The 23,218-nt window shown below is 35.6% G+C and overlaps 1 protein-coding gene across 4 annotated transcripts in view; it reads right to left on the bottom strand.

Annotated features, from left to right (window-relative positions):
* The window catches only part of Brca2 (BRCA2, DNA repair associated), a 74,084-nt gene that overhangs the window by 17,696 nt on the left and 33,170 nt on the right, over window positions 1-23,218 (bottom strand). For all 4 annotated transcript variants that reach the window (XM_083126528.1, XM_083126526.1, XM_083126527.1 and 1 more), the window contains exons 8-15: window positions 16,450-16,680; window positions 15,343-15,493; window positions 11,595-11,858; window positions 10,507-10,717; window positions 6,607-6,848; window positions 4,323-4,472; window positions 2,609-2,748; window positions 11-278 (exon numbers count right to left, since the gene is read on the bottom strand). In XM_083126528.1, coding sequence (XP_082982654.1) covers window positions 11-278; window positions 2,609-2,748; window positions 4,323-4,472; window positions 6,607-6,848; window positions 10,507-10,717; window positions 11,595-11,858; window positions 15,343-15,493; window positions 16,450-16,680 — 1,657 coding nt within the window. The remainder of the gene's footprint in view (window positions 1-10; window positions 279-2,608; window positions 2,749-4,322; window positions 4,473-6,606; window positions 6,849-10,506; window positions 10,718-11,594; window positions 11,859-15,342; window positions 15,494-16,449; window positions 16,681-23,218) is intronic.

Below are 23,218 nucleotides of genomic sequence, written 5' to 3'. Positions count from 1 at the left end.
CCTTACTCACCTTCACTCCACCCCAGAAGGCAATCCCCATCACTGAGAAATCGCTCCCAGCAAGATAAACAGTCTGGAAATTGGATGTGCCGTGGGGACCAGCACCAATGTGAGCCACAACACCGATGGTATCGAACTCTCCACACACAGGATGGAAATTCTGTGAACACGCTTCTTCTAAACTGGTGTAAACACGAGCACAAAAGTTAGACTTTATTTCTCTATTCAGCTCCTTGTACTGGGTTTGCCGTGTTGCAGTAAGCTGCAAGTCAGAGCCTCTGAAAATATATAAAAAACACATATAGTGAACTTCAATTTGTATTTTCACCAACACTTTCATATTAAAGATATGACATGCCTCGTGTAATTGTTTGATGCTGTGAGATACAATTCCAGAGTACGAGTACAGTAGGACCCCAATTTTATGTTCTCATTTTAAATTTGCCTGTATTATAAATACATTCAATAATCATGCTCCCAATGAAGGGCATGTCATAAAACTATTCCAGATTTAACATTTTCGGAATGTGACAAAACAAAGTGATTTCTGATTGATTGATTTGGTTTATTTTACTTCACTTTTCTGCCACTTTCTTCGATGTGCTAACATCTCTGCTACGGAGGCTGGCGAAAGTGATTTCTGATCTATGCATCATGGCCATGCATTAGATTTTGAAAAAAAAAAAAAATAAATAAAAAAAAAATCAATATTTAAACCAATTATGATAATCAATTTCTTAGCTTCAAAAGTTTGATCACAGGAGACATACTGTAGAAACATACACTGCTTTGGAATCTCATATTCCCTTCTCATACAAACTGCTTTCAAACCATGATAAAATCTCAGAAAAATATATACAGAATTATTTTCAGCAGCTCAAAACAACAGTTTAAATATTGGCAATCAGAATCAAAAAATTTAAAAAAATCCACAAGGAAATCAGAATTTGAAAAATTTCTTGCCTCATCTCATTGCTAACGTAAAGTATCTGCATTTGTATTCCACAAATTGCTAGGAGTATTTGTATTGGTTCAAAGTGTTATCGGTTCTTTAACTCTTCACCTCCACCTATTATCCTAATGTGATCACAAGCAGTGATTTAATTATTTTTGGGTTTTTATTTAATTCTTATTTAATTACCTAATACTTGTATATTTTCTTATTTAGCACCGCTTTTCTAACACTTTAGGTCAATCCCAATGACGAGGATGAATACGAATTGGATAAAATTGAGAAATACACAGAAATGTCCATGTCAGAAATTGAACAAGTGGTGGTAAGATTGTGTTGAGCACATAACATGCTTGACCACTGAGGTGACATTACCTGAACAGTTAAGAGAAAGAAACTGAAAATAATATTCATTCATTCCTAACGGCATAGGTATCCCCACAGTATCTGTACTGAAGACACAATTTCCTTTTCTTCACCTTCACTGATGCACCGAGAAAAAACAAAAATGTAAAGAAAATACTCTGATGCAGCTTCATTTCATGTAAAATATCTAAGAACATGACAACTGACTTTGATTGATTGATTTGCTTTATTTTACACCGCTTTTGTGCCATGTTTGGCTAATTGAGAAGATGGGAATGAGTGATGATGTGATGAAATTGATGATGGACACTCACAAACATCCATGCCCAGGCTGGGATTTGAACCCGGGACAACTGGCATCATAGTGCGATGTGCTAACCACTACACCATGGGGGCCAGCAACATGACAACTGACAAGCTACCCTAAGGACAGAGAGAAAACCAATCTATGAAAAGCTCAAAGCTTGTATGCAATAAACAAAGGATAGTGGTTAAAAGCTCAAACAATTCAATGTTATTAAATGTGTTTTAGTTCCCACATATTTCTTATGGAGAATGAAAATTATCTCTTCAACTTAACAGATGTAACTAATCACAGCAATGTTTTGGCATTTTTTGTAACAGTCAGTCCTTACGTAACCTTCCTTCTCTCTGATCATATACTTTGTGCAGATTTATTAACATTTTCCTATTAAAAGTAGGAATGGCCACCAAATCCAGATAACAAATATCTGGATTTCAAATTATCCAATATCCATTTTGAATACAATGGATAATCTGGATATCCTAATATCTGGATAATTTGTATATCAAAATATCCAAATAGTACGGGTATCCGGAGAGTACAGATTTGATGAAGGATTTGTATGAAACCTGTACAATGAAATACAAACATGACGAATAAAATAATGTGGATAGACCGTAAAATGAATAAACAATAAAACTGCATGCATTTGGATATTCTGACATTTCAGATAATCCAGACAATTCAGATATCTGGATAATTTGAATATCCATATAATCTGTATGTTTGGATATCAGAATATCCGATATTTGGATTATGTGATATCTGGATAAAATTTTATTCAAATTTAGCCATCCCTACTTAAAAGAGTAATATATCCATAAGCACTACGGTGAAATTATGACTTCTGTCCAAAACCAGGTCATCTAGATCTCCCTTTCATTTAGCTCTTCACGCTCAGTGAACAAAAGAGTGAACCTCATCCTTATTGAACACAATGTAGTATTTACAAATGTAATACTAAAAACAATAACAAACCATCATACCTTACACCAGATGCAGCAACATTGAAAATACGGACAGCTTTTCCCTCCTTAAAAAAAGTTACAATTTCCTCTGATGGATGCCAAATAGAAAGTATAGCAGCTCGCTTGGCTTCTGGATTTTTTACATCCATCAAACGTATCTACAACAAAACAAACAAAATCTAACAACTGTTTTATGCTTAGGAATACACTCTCTTTCATGTACAGGTACTATAATTGAATAAATCAAGAAGAGTACACAAAAATATGCTCATAGTAAGTTTTATGATAATTGCAGGCCCATTGGTAAATTAGGCTTATGAGATACTATCTATATGTATAGAGCTGAAGTGTTCCTACAAAAATCTAGTTACTGAATGCTTCCTGAATTAATACCTGAAGTTAATATATATGTCAAAAATATACAAATAAGCTGAAAACAGGTGTTTTTTTTTTTAAAAAAAAAGGAATAGTAGGTAAAGTAGGATGAATAGAACTCATACAATATGATAGGGATGTGACGAAGCTGAAAATTTACCGATGCCTATATTTAACCGATTCCGATACATAAGATTATGAAACAGAAATGGAATGTTATTTCCAGCATGACAAAAATAAAAATCCTATGTACATTTCTATTGCATATCATATGTATATACATATATATTCTCAAGAGATGCAAATGTACATTTGCATCTAAAAAAAAGTGGTTATGTGAACCTTTAAGAAGAACATACATTCTCAAGAGATTTAATATTAGTACACAAGCAGTTCTTTGAAATGCAAAATGAATTCCTGTTCTCAATGTTGGAAATTTACTGCTGCCAGATTCAACTTCAGAAACACGAGTTTTGGAAGCACTTCAGGAAGTAACCTACTTCTCTTATCGCAAATCTGTTCAACAACACCGAACACTGATTCACTGAATACTGTTGCAGCAGGTATGCTCAAGTATTTTCTCAGCACTTGCTTCAGGTTTGAATACTAATTTTTGAATTTTCAATACAATGGCAGATCCTGGTCACATGGACTAGTTGGTTCAGCAATGTACTGTTTTATTTCTGATTTTGAGTTAGGTTGATCCTCTGAATGAGAGTTTGCAATAATTTTATTACAAAAACTCCACAATGATGAAGAATCATAACCTAATTTTCAAAATATCTTAGAAAACTAAAATATAAAACTTATTAGAAGGTAAAACTATAGTATAATCTGTATCGGTTTAAATATCGGATTTTTGCCGATGCCGATATGTCAATTTCTGCCAATTTTCATACATCTGTTATCGGCTTCGGCACATCCCTACAATATGATATTATAAACATGTGACAATACAACAATTTTTAATATTAAAATATGCTATTCATGCCATGGGACTTAAAACGTAGTAAGATGTCACGTCACGACCCAGGAATAAGATGCTATAAGCTATTATCATCAAAAATGCTAGCCAGCTCCCAGGTGACGAGCTATAAAGAGACCAGGCAAAGCAAGCAGTGGTTTTTTAGTGGTGAAGCATGAAGTACTGAACTGAAATCTTGGGAGGAAAGTTGTTACGCTTCCTCGTGCAGCCATGCATTCCATAGCCCAAGTTCAAAGCCTGACTCCTTACTGCGCACAGCCATGGTGTGAGACATGCTGGTGCAAAGGCTCTATCAAAGGACAAAACTACAACCAGGAAATAATAACTCTCAATCACAAAATAATACACTTTACCTATTCTCAAGGCACTAACCTTTAACAATGAAGTCACGTGTCTCTGTACAGGTGCAGATTCGCTGTTTAATCGCTTCTTGATTTCTGCTTCTGCCTCTTGGTTTAATTTTTCCTGGAAGTTGCGCTTGTATTCATCTACAATATCTTGTTGTGTTCCACTTAATACTGACTGAAAAATATACATTTTTTAGTGGATTGCATACTCTAGTATATCATAAGTAGTGAGTTCATAATTCAAATTTAGGTTTGAGCCAATACTCATGCAAATGTATTGATACCGGCTGATACAAGGGGTATTGGTATGAGAAAGCAGCAGCTGAAATTCAATCACCAATATTGGTAGGGATGTGCCGAAGCTGATTACAGATGTATGAAAATCGGCCGAAATTGACACATCGGCATCGGTATCGGAATCGGCAAAAATCCGATATTTAAACCGGTACAGATTATACTAGAGTTTTTACCTTCTAATAATTTTTATATTCTAGTTTTGTAAGATTTATTGAAAATTTGGTTATGATTCGTCATTATTGTAGAGTTTTTGTAATAAAATTATTGCAAACTCATTCAGAGGATCAACCTAACTATAAATCGGAAATAAAACAGTACATTGCTGAACCAGGATCTGCTGCTGTATTGGAAATTCAAAAGTGAGTATTCAAACGTGAAGCAAGTGCTGAGAAAATACTTGGGCATACCTGCTGCATCAGTATTCAGTGATTGAGTGTTCAGTGTTGCTGAACAGATTTGAGATAAGAGAAGAAGTAGGTTACTTCCTGAAGTGCTTCCAAATCTCGTGTTTCTGAAGTTGAATCTGGCAGAACAGGAATTCATTTTGCATTTCAAAGAACTGATTGTGTACTAATGTTTAATCTCTTGAGAATCCATGTTCTTTTTAAAGGTTCACATAACATTTTGTAGATGCAAATGTACATTCGCATCTCTTGAGAATATATATTTATATACATATGATATGCAAAAGAAATGTACATAGAAAATTTATTTTTGTCATGCTGAAAATAACATCCCATTTCTGTTTAATAATCTCATGTATTGGAATCGGTATCGGTTCCAAAAATTATCAGTGAGTACATCGGCATCGGTAAATTTTCAGCTTCTTCACATCCCTAAATATTGGTCAATACTTTCTGGAGTTTGGGTGTTTCACATGACACTTTTACAATCTAAATATCCTGGAAATTATGTAACGTATCATTTTTGTGACAACATTGTTGGCAGAAATAGATTCTGTGATTTATTATCTCATGTAAAATTATGAATATTTTAAAGTAAAACTGGTAAAATTCCAATGGAAAAATTAGTATATATTAAAATTTATAATATATGTACTCTGCACTGTTCTGAATTTCTAAAACCTTCAGGTTAGTTCCGAACCGCTTTATGAAATTACAGTGGAACCTCGATTTTATGTTATTCAGGGGACCAAACTGAATAAAATTAAAATGTGGGAAAATGTAAAATCGAGGAACATTTTGTAACATTTTGCTATGTTGGGACAATCAAGAATGAATGTATGATGCGGGAAAATGTAAAATCTAGGAATGCAAAATGCATCATATACTAGAATTGCCATCATATCATAAGAGATAAAGTACAGATTTTAATTACTTGGTTTATAAGGTTCTTCCTAAAACACATGTTTCGGGTCCGTTAACCGATCCTTCTTCACATTAAAAAGGTAAAAAAAGTTAAAAAACGGAAAGAAAAATGAGAAAAGGATAAAAGCCACTTGATTAAAAACTGCCTCATAGTCATCAGCTGTATTACAATAACAATGCACATGACTGTCTACCATCTGCAGCACATTGGTTTTAGAAAGAACCTTATAAGCCACACAAGTAAAATCTATACTTTATGTTAAATAATTAGCAACTGTAGATATGGAAACATTTAAGAAATTACATATTATAAGAGTATTATATTTTAACCCGAGCAGAGGCACAATACCCTGATTACCATATTCTATCGTTTTCCTGAAGCTGTGAGAAGTAATACAATGCAGTCACTAGTACAATGAATAACAAAAATGTTATCAACAATTGTTCATTTAACCCTGTATGTAAGCTAAACAATACAGGCAGACTGGGGAGGAAGAGAACACATACATACAATGGAAAACATTAGGCAAAACTTGGAATTATCTCCTTAACAAATGCATGTGAACTACAACAGGACTGAACATTTGAACATCATGAGGAGAAAATTTGCATATTTTAAAATCATCTGTTAAGTGCACCCTTAAGATTAAGCATGGAGCTTCGAGTACATATATAGGGGCTTACATGGATTCTAGCTGGATCTGATGCATTCTCAAGCAGTTCACACAGTTCCTCTCCTGATGTAATTGATTTGATATGCTTGTCGGCTGTCACGTTGCTCAACACACTTTTGTGCTTAGTAGAACTCCGGCCTTGCCTCTTCTGGAACTCTGCACTCACTTGGCTACACACTTGCTCAACCCACTTCTGCCATGTGCTTTCAAACTCCATCACTTGCTTTGCTTCACTTCTTCCATTTCTAATTACTTGAGAGGTAGAGGAACAAATATAACCATTATATATACTGTGGATAACTTACATTCTGTATCAACAAAGTTTAATACTGTATATACAAGAAAAGGGACAGATAGTCTATTGGCATCAGCCAATATATCGCCAGCTGAATGCTGTTTTGTTGTACCTCCACTTTTCGCCAGAAATGAGTTAATGGCGTTATTGTGCTCCGTACATGTAAATGTGTCACATTCTGAAGCTACGTACTTCGATGTCAACTGGAGTGAACTATCAACAATAATAAAATGTTTGTGCAAATATTGTAGTGTATTCCAAATCCACATATGTATCACACTTCAATCAGCTTGCCTGAAAATTTGCGGATGGAGATACGACAACATAGTATTCAGCCAGTGATGTGCACAAAAATTTATCAGTAAAATTGCCATAAATTGATTTACTGATTTTGTGTTTTAAGTCCACTTTATGCACAGTAAGGCTAATCGAGACTGGACCAACAATTTAAAGTGGGATCTGAACCACTATGTGCCTCCACTGGGTATCGAACCCAGGACCCCTTAATTACAAGGCAACGACGCAATCACTCCACCATCGGGGAGGCCTGATTTGGCCATAAAGTATTAGTGTTTGCCGCTAATTGTCTACGAGCCGAAGACTCTGTTATTTCATTTAATGAATAAAAGAGTATAATTCCTTTGTGGAGTGAGTGTCCAGTATATTTTTTTTTGTTCTAGTGATTAATGTAAATTTCTGGTACATATTATTGTCTTCATATGGACTATATGGAATATATTTTTTGGCATTTTCCTTATTATAATTCATCAAGGTAAAATATACAAAGAAGTTTAAAAACAAAGAGGATCAAACTGATACACTTAGTAGATGCTTAAGATTTTAAAATGCAATTTATCACCACAAAACAAGAAAGCAATATTTATTACTGTCTTTTAAAAAAAATCTAGTTAGTGAGTTAACAAGCAATACATACCATTAAGATATGTATATATATGCTGATAGTAACATGTCAGGATTTTTTCCTCAAGTAAATACAGTTGAGACTGCTTTATGCATAACTCAGTTCTGCGTAATTCTGTTTTATACGTAAATTGTTGTAGGTTTCGGCAAAATATAATTTTAAAAACGTGTTAATTAAACCTTATTTGTACGTAATTTGGTGTTATACGCAGTGGCGAAGCGTGACATTTTTATGTAGACATCGCAAGATTTGCCAAACGTCAGGGTCTTTCAACGGAGGGGGGACACAATATTTATCTGAGATATACGCCAAGGTCATTGTCAATTCAAGAGAAAAGCTCATACCACAGGCCATACACTACAAAAGACACACAATTCTATCCCACGCGATTAGAATTATTAAATATGATCGAAACTGAAATGCAAACACTTCAATTGTCGCTTTTAAAGGTAAGAACCTTTATGGTCTGCCGCAAATTGTATTGATAATGAAAAGCAGATTTCATATCGTTCAATGTATTTTTCCTCTTAAGTGGAAATAGCAGACATTCGCAGTAGTGAGTCCAGGATTTTTGAAAAGGGAGGGGGGGAGGGTATGTGTACTTTTAAAGAATGGGGGAAAGTAGAGGTCGTTGGACCTTGTAGTGTGTCTGCCTGTTCAGAAGCATTCAGCTGTTCTTGGCACCGGCAGAGACCAGAGGGATTCGCACCATTCTGTGATGAGCTGGACCTTCTAACACCATTGCCTTCAATAGGAAACTTGGCGGGAGTGTTCTGCGTGACAGGTAGTACTGAAAATTCATTTCGATGCGCTAAGATTAGCGAAACTCTTGCGTATTTCGAGCTGTTTCATGCTGTCGCTTGGCTTATTTCGCACAAATATGCAAATATTCTGACATTCTTTTACGTCTTCTCTAAAATATTTAAAATGCTATATTTTTATTACTTTGCTAGGTCATCGGCGCATCTCTCGATGACCGGACGCCTCGCCTCTGGTTATACGTACAAATTTTCATAAAATACAATTGATTTGAATGTAACCAAGCTACAACAATGTATCAGAAGTGACAGTTGCTACTTGTCGACCATGGAAAACAGCAAGAGAAAAGATACACGCTTGACCAGAAAGTAATATTTACATGTGAAGTGGACACTAATCCACATAAAACTGAAATCGAAATAGGTGCAGATTTAGCCATCACTTACACCACACTTTGCACAGGCATTAAAAATGAACAAGCGTTAGTAAAAGAAATGCTATTTTAGACGATTTTTTTAAAATTGGGTAGTAAAAATTTAAAACTATAGTGTCAACTGTAGTATTTCAGTATCAATGTGTTCACTAATAAAGCGGCAGCCAGACATAATATATGTTCATTTTGGGTCATTGTAGGCCAGAAAAAGATGGGTTATATTTGTCCTTTTTTGACGTATTTTGGCTTATTGGTCCTTTTTTAGCCTATTTTTAGGTCTTAACGGCTTTTTTTTTGCAACTTCACCTTCTTTCGACTAGGTTTTTACTGACCATTCTCAATTCGAATCATCATCAGTTCATCACCTCTTAAACATCCTTTCTGTAGTAAAGAAATAATAAAAATAAATAAATAAATAAATATATTTGAACAATCCCTGAAATGAGAGAAAAACATTTTTGGACGAGCAAGTACAGTACAAGGTCCTTTAACCGTAACTTGTCTGGAAGGTGTAAGTGGCAACTTTATCTTGTTTTGAAGCTTTCAACATGGTGTATACGACCAGACAGCATGCGCCTGCAAAGATCTCAAGTCAGATAGGGAGGTGCCGCCCATATTCATTAAATATGTAATTAGAACTGAAGTTATTAATTAATTTGGATCACATTTATACGTCCTTTTCAACGTTTTTAGGTCCTTTTTTTGATATTTTAGGTCTTTTTATAGGTCTTTTTTTTGGCAATTTATAGGTCTTCAACTTCCAAGCCCTAGTAATGTATTTAAGAATCAAAACTTTTAGATTCATTAATTTACCACTTTATGACAGAAATGACCTGTATTACATATATTCTGTTCCTCAAAATATACACAATTACAGTATTTTTAATAATGACATGACGTGATATCTAAATCTGATATGTAAGTAATTCTCCGTTACATGTATTATTTTCTCTTCACCTTGACATATGTATAAATCAGGTTCAACTATACTGACTTGGGCACAACTACAAGCTAATAACCCCAGACTTGCAAGTGATATGTAAGGTTGCCTAATAAAAACTCATACTGGTCGAGTGAACTGAAGGGTCATGCCAGTGCCATCTGTGGCAGATGAAGAAAAGAGCAGATATGCAGGCAACGTGTGAGAAAGGGGAGGCAAGACAGAACCTTGGGACAATGCAGACGCTGTCTTCTCATCCATTAACCTCCTATTCCTTTAGCTCAAGCATATTTTATGAATATGGTTTTAAATATTTCAACTGCAAAAATTTTATTCTCAACAACTGAAAGTAAAGGTGGGATGAACTGTCTCCATAAGGAATAAAAAACAAACCAATCAAATCAAAGGTTTCTTTAAACTCTTGATTACAAGGTGACGATGTTACTACTATGCCATCAGGAAAGCTCTATGAATTCAAAAACTATTTGTAAGTATAAGTGTTTAACCATTTGGTGATAACATGTGGAACTCAGATGGAATACTGAAAAACACAATACTTACCATTTTTATTGTCCTTTGTCTTCTCAACATAGAGCAAGGGGTACACTCTGAAAATCAGAACATCAATGCAACTTGCTAGGCCTCCATGTGGTAGCATGGAAGACAATGATATTGGTAGAAACGAGGAATGGTAGTAAAAGCCTAATTTTGTATCCCATCTTGCTCGTCGTGTAGAATTGGTATAGATTTTCAGAAATACACTTTGAGGCACCTAGAAATAACAGTTTCAATAATAAAAAAAGATTACTGTATTGATAGAATCTGAATCACCTCAATAGAAAACCCTGCATATTTTGATATTAATCTATCATATGATTGCTTTAAAAAAATTCTAAAAATCAATAAAAGAATATTAAAATAGGTGTAATTTAACTGTAAAAACAGGTCTGGTGATAGTTTTGGTGCAGACTTAATAAAAACCATACTTTTTGGATTTCCAAGAAATTTACTCCAAGACTCAGCATTTTTAGAGTATGTTGCAGTTTATCCAAACTTGGAAAAAGTTTTGGTGATTAAATTTCAAATTGAATCTTCCCAATATTATTTGCAGCAGCTTGTTACAGAGAATGGTAGCCACAATAATAGGAAAATTCCAAAAGTTATTTATTATTAAAGAAAATATTCCTTTTAACTCTTACCTAGTTGTTCTTAAAAAGTTCCCCGTGCTTATAGCACCGTGCCATGAAGGCACATTTAGGAGATGTGGTGGTAATGCCCCACATATTCTCGATGTTCGCCATTTTGGAAGTGATGCAATCAGCACCATGCTTCAGCCGACGTTTTGAAAGATTCCAAGCACTGTGAGAAACATGCTCTTACCAGTAAAACTAAATGAAGAATGTAGATTCATAAAATGCATTACAGTAAGAAAAAAAAGTTCAATTTTTAAGCATTTTCCAATAGCAGTGCAAAAAAAAAAAGGAATGCCTAATCAATACCCTGGGTGCATAACTTCAACGAATACCATTGAGAATTGTTGCAATGCTTTAAATGTGATTTTCACTGCTCACATTTACCTTACGTCTCTCTCTCTCGCAGATATGTTTTTGATAACACTATATTAAATTTGCTTTTACAGCAGAACATACCTCAAGCGGAGAACACCCTGATTCACATCCGACAAGCTCAGCTCCATGGGTAATTAATTTTGTGCCAACTTTGACGATTCCCCTGTTAACGAATCCAAGCATTTCCTGGTCAATTGCAGTTTTAATGCTGTACCAGCCATCTGTCAATTCCAGGGATATCTTCTCTCCACATGGTTTATTGTTAATGCAATTTGCCTTATCTTCTGCACCGGAGGTAGTTTTGTTGTGACAATCATTTGCATCCTTTGCACATATACTCTGCTCCTGATGATAAAATTGAATATCATTTTTAATTAGTTGAATATTAACTACTCCACAACACAGCCAGACAAGCGTTTACTGCAAAGGTGTTAAGTATGAATCATAGTGTATAGTTGAGGATAATTCATAATTAGATTTACTTGTTGGGGGGCCTCACTGAAGTTGCAGTGGTAGCGTCATCGGCTTGTAATCAAGAAGTCCCGAGTTCGATACCCCCGGTGAAGGCACATAGTGGTCCGGATCCCAGTTTAAACTGTAGGTCCAGTCCCAATTAGCCTTACTGTTCATAAAGTGGACTTAAAACACCAACTCAACCCAAACCGAACTTGTTGGGTTTTGGTTCAGCCACTGCTGGTCTACCACCTAATACAGTGTGTCCCAGAAGTTGCCAAACCATGTTTATGACTGTATAACTGAAAAGCTACACGGAATGAGAAGAAATGCTTTCTTCGAAGATAAGGACCTGTATGTTGAGAAAATTTATGGAATATCATGCATGATTTAATAATAAATAATTAAAATGTTGTCAGAAACTAAAAAAAAAAAAAAAATTCTGCAAATCGTATTTATTAACACACAGAACTCACTGAGGTAAATTATCTCAACATTTTTCAATATCACCGAACAATTTGGATGGAATTCTATTGAATTTGGCAGAAAAGGTACGTTATGAAGTCTTACAAACATTGCACAAGGGTATGAATGAGCTGGTCCCAAATTCCATGCTTTTGCAATATTACGAACCACACTGGCAACACTGTTGCTGGCAAGTGTCACTGACAGACATGTTTCACCTCTGGCTATCATACTAAGGCACTTTTAACGAAAAAGGAGAAAGTTGGTTATTTTAGAAAATTTTCAATAACCTTTTGTACACTTTGCCAGATACTTGCCAGCAACAGTGTTGCCAGTGTGGTTCGTCATATTTAAAAAACATGGAATTTGGGAATAGCTCATCATTCATACCTTGTGGAAGTTTGAAAGACTTGATCAACATACTTTTTTCTGTCAAATTCAATAGAATTGCATCCAGACTGTTTGGTGTTATTGAAAAATGTTGAAATAATTTACCTTGGTGAGTTCTGTGTCAATAAACACAATTTGCAGATTTTTTTTTTCATTTCTGGCAACATTTTAATTATTTATTATTAAATCATGCATGATATTCCATATGTTTGTAAAACATAATTTTCTCAACATACAGGGCCTTATCTTCGAAGAAAGTGTATCTTCTCATTCTGTTTAGCTTTTCAGTTATATAGTCGTAAACACCGGGTTCGATGACTTCTGGGACACCCGGTATGTTCTGACCAATTCTCGATAAAAATGATAAGTGAATAAAGTAAGTAGATAGACACAGTCCATATTAGCATTACACTCATAATGCTTTTTAAGCATTGATTAGTAAAAAACTCATAAGGACTATAGATGGATATGATGTCAAATCTTATTGTCCATAATATTGCTACACACAGTAGTAAAACATTGACAACACTAGTAAAATGTTGATTCACATATTTCTTGTTTCCACATCTTCAGGGTCTTTGAAGAATTTTCATTGAAGTTCATTGAATGCTCATATAGGACAATTAGGACTGGACCTACAGCTTAATGTGGGAGTTGAATCACAGCACAAGGTTCTTCCACCAGGAATCTTGATTACAAAGTAACAGTACATACTACAAATATGAAGTGAGCTAGTGAAACATTTAAAACTATTTCCAGGTTTTTCTAATGTTTTTAACACTGATTATAAATGAAAAAAGGAACATATAGATTATCTCAAAACATATACTATGTTATATGTTGAAAGAATTACAATATTAAAGATTGCTTTATGCACACAGGCTATTCTGGGATCTAGACCCAGAAATACGAACCTGCACCATAAACTGAAAGAAGGCGACACACAACTTTGTACACAGAATACAGGCAAATTTTAATGAAATATTGTTATTACATGATTTGGACATTTTTAAATACATAGACTGTACTAGGTGCAAAAATGCTGTTGTCACTTTTGATTGAATTAGACTGCAAACTATATTTGAACTATACTTGTAACATGTTGTAAATTCAATGTTTTAAATTGTTTTAATTTTGTATCTTTTTGTATACGTTTTCTATGTTCCCCGTAAGTGAGATTGTACTTGTCCTGTGCTGAATATGATTGGATTACATCTCATGCGTCCATCTGATAGGAATGATTGATTGATACTGGCCTCCATGGCAGAGTGATTAGCTCTGTGTGCTACGATGCCAGGGGTCCAGGGTGTCCCGGTCTGGCCATGGGTGTATTGTGACTGTCCCTTCATCATATCATCACTCATCATCACCTTTGCAATTAGCCAAAAGTGGCAGAAATGCAAAGTAAAATAAATCAAATCAATCAATCGATTCAGTTTTTTGCTACTTCTGGCTAATCACAAAGATGAGGATAAATGGTGATGATGAAATTGATTAAAGAGGATAATCACAAACAAATAAATCAAATCAATCAATCGATTCAGTTTTTTGCTACTTCTGGCTAAGCACAAAGATGAGGATAAATGGTGATGATGAAATTGATTAAAGAGGATAATCACAAACACACATGGACAGTACAATCCCCTCATAAGAAAAACAAGTCCCACATAGAGAATTATACTGAGTGATTCCAGATATCAGGGAGTCTGCGAAATGCTCCAACTGATTGGATGCTAGAGGAGTCACAATTATAGTAACTCTATGCTGTTATAATATTCTAGGGATGGGACAGATTAATTGGTACTCAATAAGTTTTGATTGATTGAATGAGTTGTTTTAAGTCCACTTTATGCACAGCAAGGCTAATCGGGATTGGATCTACAGTTTAAAGTGAGATCCGAACCACTATGTGCCTCCACCAGGTATCGAACCTGGAAACCCTTGATTACAAGGCAACGCCGCTACCACTGTGCCATCGGGGAGGCCCTGAAACTCAATAAGTATTGGCCGAAGTAGGCATATCAGTGTATCAGTAAAATTACCGATATATCTATAAATATAATTTAATTTAGTGCAAAATTCTGCCATTTTGTTATAATTTTTATGGGTAATCTCCATGTCCTACTTTTTAAAAAAGTAAATGTCTAAATATACAACTTGTTTTGCACTGTAGTCACCTTGAAACATGCATTTATTAAGGAGGTCAATGATCCATTCAGGTTCCTCAAGGACTATTTGGAATTTTATATCAGTTATTGGTATGGGTAAATTATATATTGGAACTTTATTGGTATCGGTCAAAATTTCATATCGACCCATCCCTAATATATTTATTGTACAAAACTAGGGCATATCAATTATATGTTTTATAAACTTTAAAATATAACAAAATGATGTCTCAGATCAATAAAATTATTGATCCATTTACCAATAAGCTGATAAAATTGAATTGGCTCATACGGATTCATCTCTTCCATCTGTACAAAATGATCTAATGAATCAATTATACTTGGTTACCAACCTTAATAATGGAAGCAACACACAGAACCATAGTCTTTACAGATGTGTCATCTCTCTCCAGTATCTTCCTCAGAGCCGAACGCTCGCTTCTGTCTATTTCACGATCATAGCGGTACTTCAAATGCAGCAAAACATTATCCATTGTCAAGCACCTGCAATATGTTACGAGATAACTTACTCGTGTAAGAGAATATTTATGACTGTTACATTAATGATCTGTTTTATGAGGTAACAGATTTTCAACCAACGTACATGGAGAATTCATTACATGTATGGGACTCAAAACAGATGCGTGTGAAGTGCACAAAATACTGGAAGTATGGTAAATCTGTATTGTAAGTTGAGTGATGAAACACCTATCACAGCCTACAATTGTGAAATTTTGAGGATGTACAGCAAGGAAGAGACACTGGTCATTGAGTTTGTTGGGCAATAACCAAATTAGCGAAGCACAAATAGTAGTTCAATGTGGCTAAATAACAACATATGCCAGTAAAATCACAACCAAATCTTGGAATGATTACAATATTAAAAAAAGCTACATTTAAATTGAAATGTACACTCACAGAGTTCATCTAATTGGTGTCTGCAAATGTTTCCATCACCTGCTTTGGCCTTGACAATACCAATGCCTCACATACCTGTCAAGGACAATATTGGAGTTGCTGGTCTTAGGATGAAAGTTCACACTCTGTACCACTAGTCTCCTTTCGGAAAACTACCTCTAGAAATCTTGAGGTGTAGTATGCATTGACAAAGAAGGACTAGTACAGAGTTGGCAAGCCTCATACCACTACCCTCCATTAGACAGGACCGGGTGAGTGGTGCAACTGAACGTTTTCTCCTCTTTCCCATAAGCATTGTAAGGGTAGCGAAAGGTTCAGTCGTCATTTTTTTTTTTATCTATCTTTATTCATTTTCAACATTCCTGTCTTCGTCTCACTCACTTAGGCATGCTGCTGGCATTGTGCTTTACTTAAGACAGACTACAAGGGGGGTAAGATGTGGCAAAGCTTTCACAAACCGATGTAAAAAAAAAACTAGTAACACACAAAAAACTTTTTAAAAAAAGACTTTCACAAAATAAATTAATTTTACGTATCCTTACCTTCCTCCGAACACGGCAGGGAATCTCCTTTCGATGGAAGCAAATTTCCAAACAATCCAACGGTAATGATTTGTGATCCAGCCTTCAGGAACCAACTGTGGATCAATGCCAGGGCTTGCCAAAAATGCATCTGATATTTCAGTTACCCCAGCTTCGGATTTGTCACTCAAAATTACCATGGCCCCATCTCCAGCAGGTATGCCACATGTATTTTCTACACACACGGAGAAGCTTGTGGAATAAAATGAGTTAAGAATTATACAAGGTTAAAATAACAGACTTACGCAACAAACAACACACACAACTTGCAGTAAAAAAATATTTCTCTACATTCAACTACTGCTCACAAATACAAGAAGAGAAGAGGGCTTCAGATATCAACTCCTGTTAATAAAAGTCTGACAATGAATGTGTATAAATCTTATTGTAAAACAGTTTATTTCTTCATAGGGTTCCAATGATTCGTGTGTTGTGTTACTTGGTTAAGTACAGTATTGCCCAATAAAAACATTACAGCTGAGCCAACACCAGTGGGAGTCTAATTATACTGATAATTATAAAAAAATCAGTTTCCAAAAAGCAGCCTGGGGCTCACCCAGCCTCAAGTTAACCTGGAGGCAACCCTGGGGGTAAAGGCAGCTGGAGCATGGTGCCGATCACATCACTTCCAAAATAGCCAAGATCAAGAATGTGTGAGGACCTACCCCCTAAATGTGCCTTCATGGCAATGTTGCATGTACCTTGCAATGTTGAACCATTGGTGTATGAAAATCAAGTACGTATTGTTAAGAATAAGAGCATCAGTATGTCAGTGATACTGGCTCAGCATAAATATGATACACGTAGCAAAATAAAACTGAGGAAATCAAATGCCTATAGATGCAGGATGGTATAACCATATCCTGAGACAAGAAGAAATATCCATATTTATACGTGTATAATGTGCACCCTCATTTTTTATGGAGAAAAGCAACAAACAATTATATCTCGTATATAATTTGCAGTAAGATTCAGGTTCAAGAAATGGCTTTCTTAGTTGTAAGTCGTAAAACTGTTGCTATGTGGACCAAGATGTCATTTGCATATACAATGAGTCACCAACTCACACCACCTCCTGCCTCTCTCTCCACTGGGTTTAGCATCCCAAAGCTTTCACTTCTGCAACCAACTTGTTTATTCTTTAGTAAAAGAAAGGGAGATGAAAAATTATGTGCTCAGGAAGATATTTGCTATTATTTCTCACCTACCAACTAACACTGATACACATCCCATGACGGGAGGTGCTTGCTTGAATTCTGCCAGAACGGTGTGATGCTGCAAAACATTCTGTTACAAAGTGAAAAATCATGGAAAATTGCCATTTCACTCTTATAGTGTATTTTTAAAAATTATTATTACTAAAGAAATCCAAACTAGTAATTTGTATTTGCGCCTGTTGATATATATGTGTTAAATGTAGTGACATACTGAACATATATGTGGTTTTAATGTTGGCTGTCTGAATTATTCCATGCATAATATGCACCACAGTTTTTGGGGACAAAAATTTTGGAAAAAAGTGAGCATTATACATGAGTAAATGCGGTAATAAAAACAATAATGAAGGAAGAGTAGAAAGTAGGGATGGGCAGATATGAAATTTTGGCCAATACCTATAAAGTACCGATATAAAATTCCAAATGATCCTTGAAGACCTGAATGCTTCATTGACCTTTTTAATGCATGTGTGTTTTGAGGTGACCACAATGGAAAAGAAGCTGCATATTTAGACATTTACTTTTTAAAAAGTAGGACATGGAGATTATCCATAAAAATTAAAACAAAATGGTAGAATTTTGCACTAAACTATGAGATATTTATAGATCAAAGTGGTATAATAATCTGTAATTTTACCGATAAACTGATACACCAATATGCCTATATTGGCCGATAATGGAGTACCAGTTAATCACGGCCGTCTGTAGGTACTAATTATTGGGGGGACGCAAGAAATTGAAACCTTACAATAAAAGAAATAAGTTTATGTAACACATGTTTAATTAATATATATGACCAATACGATAAACTAACTGATTAATATGAAATGAACTATTATTCAACATTTCTCTCTTGATTGGTCAATGTTACTCACTGGGTCTACAAATATTACAATATTTGCTATTGACTCCATCAATATTATCAAAATTACATAAAAGAAATAATGTCTCAATACATATTTTAATTAAAGTAACTATGTGAGTGATTTCAGGACTGCTTATAAATGTAATACAAACATATTTCAATTCACTAACAAAGCTTATACAACCTTAACATGTTGAATTACATAAAGGACCAGGACCCAAATATTTATCTTTTGAAATCGTTAATGGCTACAAAAGTTTCTGCTATTTCATGCAGATTAATTCTGTCCAATTCACTTTGATGAGTGTGACACACAGCTATGTAGTTTAAGCACTTCTGTGCCATTGATGCTCGTAGGTATGTCTTTAATCTTCAAAGACTGCTGAAGCTCCTTTCCGCCTCACGGGAAGATGTTGGGATCACTAGAAGCAATCTCACCAGCACTTCAACATTTATGAAAAATGCCCTTGTTTCAGATGACATATTCAGAAGGTGATTTAAACAATCTCTCAGTGACAGCACAGAACATTTTTGTGAAACATGTTCAATTCCAGTTCTAGTGACTGTACATCAATTTCAGGATACCCAGTCAGGGTGTTAAGATTTTCCTGCTTGAGAAGACAATCTTCTAATTTTTTTACATGTCTGATTGGTTGAATCTGATATCCAGTCCTGATAGGCAAGTATCAATAATACAAAAGTACTGTGCCCTGTAGAAGTTCTCTGGAGATGTGTGGCTGTAGTTGTCATTGTCAGTGTCACTTAACCATCTAGGGATTTTTCTTTTCCTAGGCAATATCATAGGCTGGAGGTCAAATTTTTCAATGTATTCATTGGCTTTGTGGAAGATTTCACTGAAACTCCTTGCAGTTCTCATATTGCTGATGGACAATTTTACATCTACAGCTTCAAGCAAACCAGAAACAGTTCTTTGCCTCCCTTGGGCAGACTCGTTCAACTTTTCTAATACATCAATTAAATTGCTTATCAGATACCCAAGCACTGTTTCTCCACAGTTGAAATTATGAAGTAACACACTCGCTTGACTGTTAGTATCTTTCAGTTCATCAAGGGTCTCAAGAATGCTGGAATACTTTTTCAAGATAGTACGAATTTGTTTTCCTCTATATATCCACCTGGTTGGACAAAGTGGTTTGATTCGTGAAATATTTGAAATGAGACAAGACTGCTGATTCTCTGTTTCAGTTTGAGCTTTGAGTTTAAGAACATCTTTAAACTTGCTCATAGTATTATTGAGCACTCCTAGTTCATTAGCACATTGCAAGGCATTTCTAGCACATATACTAGCTTCGGTAGCTTCTTTAATAATCAAATTAATACAGTGTGCACCACATGTGACGAACAATGCTAATGGTTGTTCTGTCAACACTGCCTGAACTCGTTTGTTAACAACTGAAATATTTGCAGCTCCATCATATGATTGGCCTCCGAGATTCGACGAAGAAAGGTTCAGAAGGAGGATGACATCACGGAGTAGGTGGCTATTCCCTCTCCAGTAGTGTTTGGCACTAAGTACAGCCCTAAAAATATTTTGTTGACTACTATGTCTTCATCCACTCACCTAACACAAACTGACTCCTGCTCATCACGACTGATATCTCTTGCGCCATCAAAGATTAATGAAAACATTATGGGTACGACAAAGGGAATTTCATGGGTAAAATCTCTGATGATTTTGTTTGCCAACGAAGACAAAATCTCATTCTGATGGTCTGGGTGAAACATCTTTGCTCGTTTGTTTTGAGAGAGCCAAGACTGAATTTCAGAACAGTCTTCTGATCTTAAGTTTTAAAAGCTCGACTAAATTGCTCTCTTCACCTGTGTCCCCTCGCAGTGCAAGGCCTTGAAGGGCTAAGTAAAGAAATTGATGAAATTGTGTGGAGCAGACATTTTCTAGCCCGTTGTTGTTCAAGAGCAGTAACCTTACTGAGAGTAGCTTAGATAAGGGACTTTCGATGGTGAAAATTCCTAACCGATTGTAGGTGAGCTGAGCTCTTTTCGTGTGCAGAAAACTTTTCTAATCCTTTCTTCCAATTACAAAAACCTGCAGTCACAAAGGCAAAGACCATTTTTGTCACTGAACATTACCTTGGAGCGATACTATGGTATTTGTGGCAGTAAAAACAAAATACTCCATCCTTGTCATTAATAACATGAAGCCACTTGTAAGACTCAAACCATTTTGGTTGAAATTTTAAAACACGTCCTTTAAGTAGTTGATTGGTAAAATCGTATGTCAGTACATGATTTAGCTCCAGAGACGAACTGGAAAACATAGGCACACTTACCCCCGTTTCAGGACAGGGTGTCTACTATTTTGTGAAAACAAAATTCCCTGACTTTTCCAGGTTTTCCAGACCAAGTTATTAGGGCAATTAATGTACATGAACATGTATGAACAGTAGCAGCAATTAGGGGAGTGTGTGGGGTGAATTGTCCCCCTACTTTTTGCCCCAACAGTATGGTCTCTTAATGCTATCCCTTATCCACCAAGAAAAAAATAACTGTCCTTGCCCCAACCCCAAAGTTTTGGTACCCAGGCAAAGATGATATATGTAAGAAAATGAGAGCACTTAGATGAAAATTCACACTCAAGTTTAAAACCATAAATTGTAGTACATCAGATTAATCTTTTCACTACAAAGCATATTTTATCCTCTTGTACCTGTATCAGTGGCGTAGCATGGGCATTTCGGGTGGGAACGCCAAGTCCGAAGGAAAGGTCGGCCCTTTTTTGGTTAATAATTTACTTATGGAATTAGTCGCCACAGGTGTTGTTTATTTGCCTGAAGTCAGCTGGGTTTGCAATAAAGCATCATCATCCATGCAGTTTTTAGCTAGAAAATTAGATGTCTCACTATGCAACAAATGTATTGAACTCTGGTGTTTTATACCTTTCGGCATGACACAAATCATTATAAAACCTACCTGAATCACAAGCCTCTGGACAACAGTAGACGTCATTGTTGTGAATGATCCAACTAATGATTGATTTGGTTTATTTTACTTTGCTTTTCTGCCACTTTTGGTTAATCGCGAATATGAATATGAGTGATGATGATATTGATGAAGGGACACTCACAAAGAACACCCTTGCTCACCCCGGGATTCGAATCAGGGGCCTCTGTCGTCTTGGTGTGCTGTGCAAAACACTCTGACACGGAGGTGGGCGGATGATACAACTATCGTACACTCTACTAACGTAACAGTGCCGATTAGTAATTCAGACCACTGTTTATTACGTCTTGAGAATGTTGATAAATATTTTAAAATAATTTTGTCCAGAGACCATTCGATGTTAAGAGTTTTCAAATGAATGCTAAACATTTCCATTGACACAATATTAAGCAGTTACATAATAACGAAAAAATAATAACCCGCAAAACTATTTTTTTTATTTTTTACTAAGTGGTAGAGCAGCCACAGGCTGAACTTCTACCACGAGGACTTCAGCAACTTATTTGACAAAAACTGTGTTGATCTTTTAGTTTTTAATGCACATCGCTGTTCGTGTGATAAATTATACAATGCAGTGGCCATTAAGAAGTGCTATATTTCAGTTTGGTAAAGTTACGTCAGTCAATATTGCGTATTGTAGCAACACAGCACAAGTGGCACGAGCGCGAAGAACCGGGTAGGAATTCTACCGCTGTCGTCTGCTTCAGAAGGCAGGAAGAGTCACATGAAGCAATCACGTAGCCCTCTGCTCCATACGCTGGCATAAGAGAGAGCATTTGGGCAAGTGCTTTAGAGATCCAAGCTTTCCCTCCAGAAAGGCAGCAAGGAATATAGGGTCCTGTATGCCGAACCTGCTCGGCGTCCGACCAGGAAAGGCATTGAAAAAAAAATGCTAGAACGAGTGTTGTTAGTGGAGCGTTGCAAGCAGATCGCGAGAAATAGCTATTATAATGCCATGAAGGCCAGACATATATGAAATTAGTCAAGATTTACTTTATATTTACAGCATTTACGCATTTTTGAAATTTTAAATCTGGGAACGCCGGGCGTACTGGCGTACTATAACGCTACGCCACCGACCTGTATATGTATGGGAATTTACCAATATACTAGCAAGCTTTCATTATCACATTATGTGAAATTATTGATGGTCTCTCTTCACCCCTTATAGCCATCCGATCCACCCACACATTATAAAATAATAGTTTTACCAATTTTTTGGAGTTAATTTATTTCCATAACAATTCAGTAGTCATAAGAAAAAATTACATATAAGTTTAAAAACTGAATGTAATTTTGTATAATAGTTTTCTTTCTTTAAAATAAATGCACAATTTGAATACTTGAAATGTTTTTCTAACATATGTAGAATTGGCATTCATTAACATGTGAAAGTTTCAAAAGAACACATTACTCGAAAAAACACAACTACACTATTTTCTTCTTTAATGCTTTTATCTTTTTATCAACTTCTTGGATTTCCTTTGCAGATCTCTCGAGGATTTTAGCTTTCTTTGTACTAAGTTATGCCATACTTGTTTTCCTCTCTTCTAAATGAGTCTTCTGAGTTTCTGTTGTATCATGCTTCCTTCCACTTTCCATTTGCATTTCTTGGTGCATGGATTAAAGATTTTGTTATAGGGACTTTTTCAAACCCTAAATAACTTAC

The sequence above is a fragment of the Lepisma saccharinum genome, chromosome 8 (assembly GCF_977018435.1).
Source record: "Lepisma saccharinum chromosome 8, izLepSacc3.1, whole genome shotgun sequence".
Lineage (NCBI taxonomy): Eukaryota > Metazoa > Arthropoda > Insecta > Zygentoma > Lepismatidae > Lepisma > Lepisma saccharinum.
This window is presented reverse-complemented; position numbering and strand designations above follow the sequence as displayed.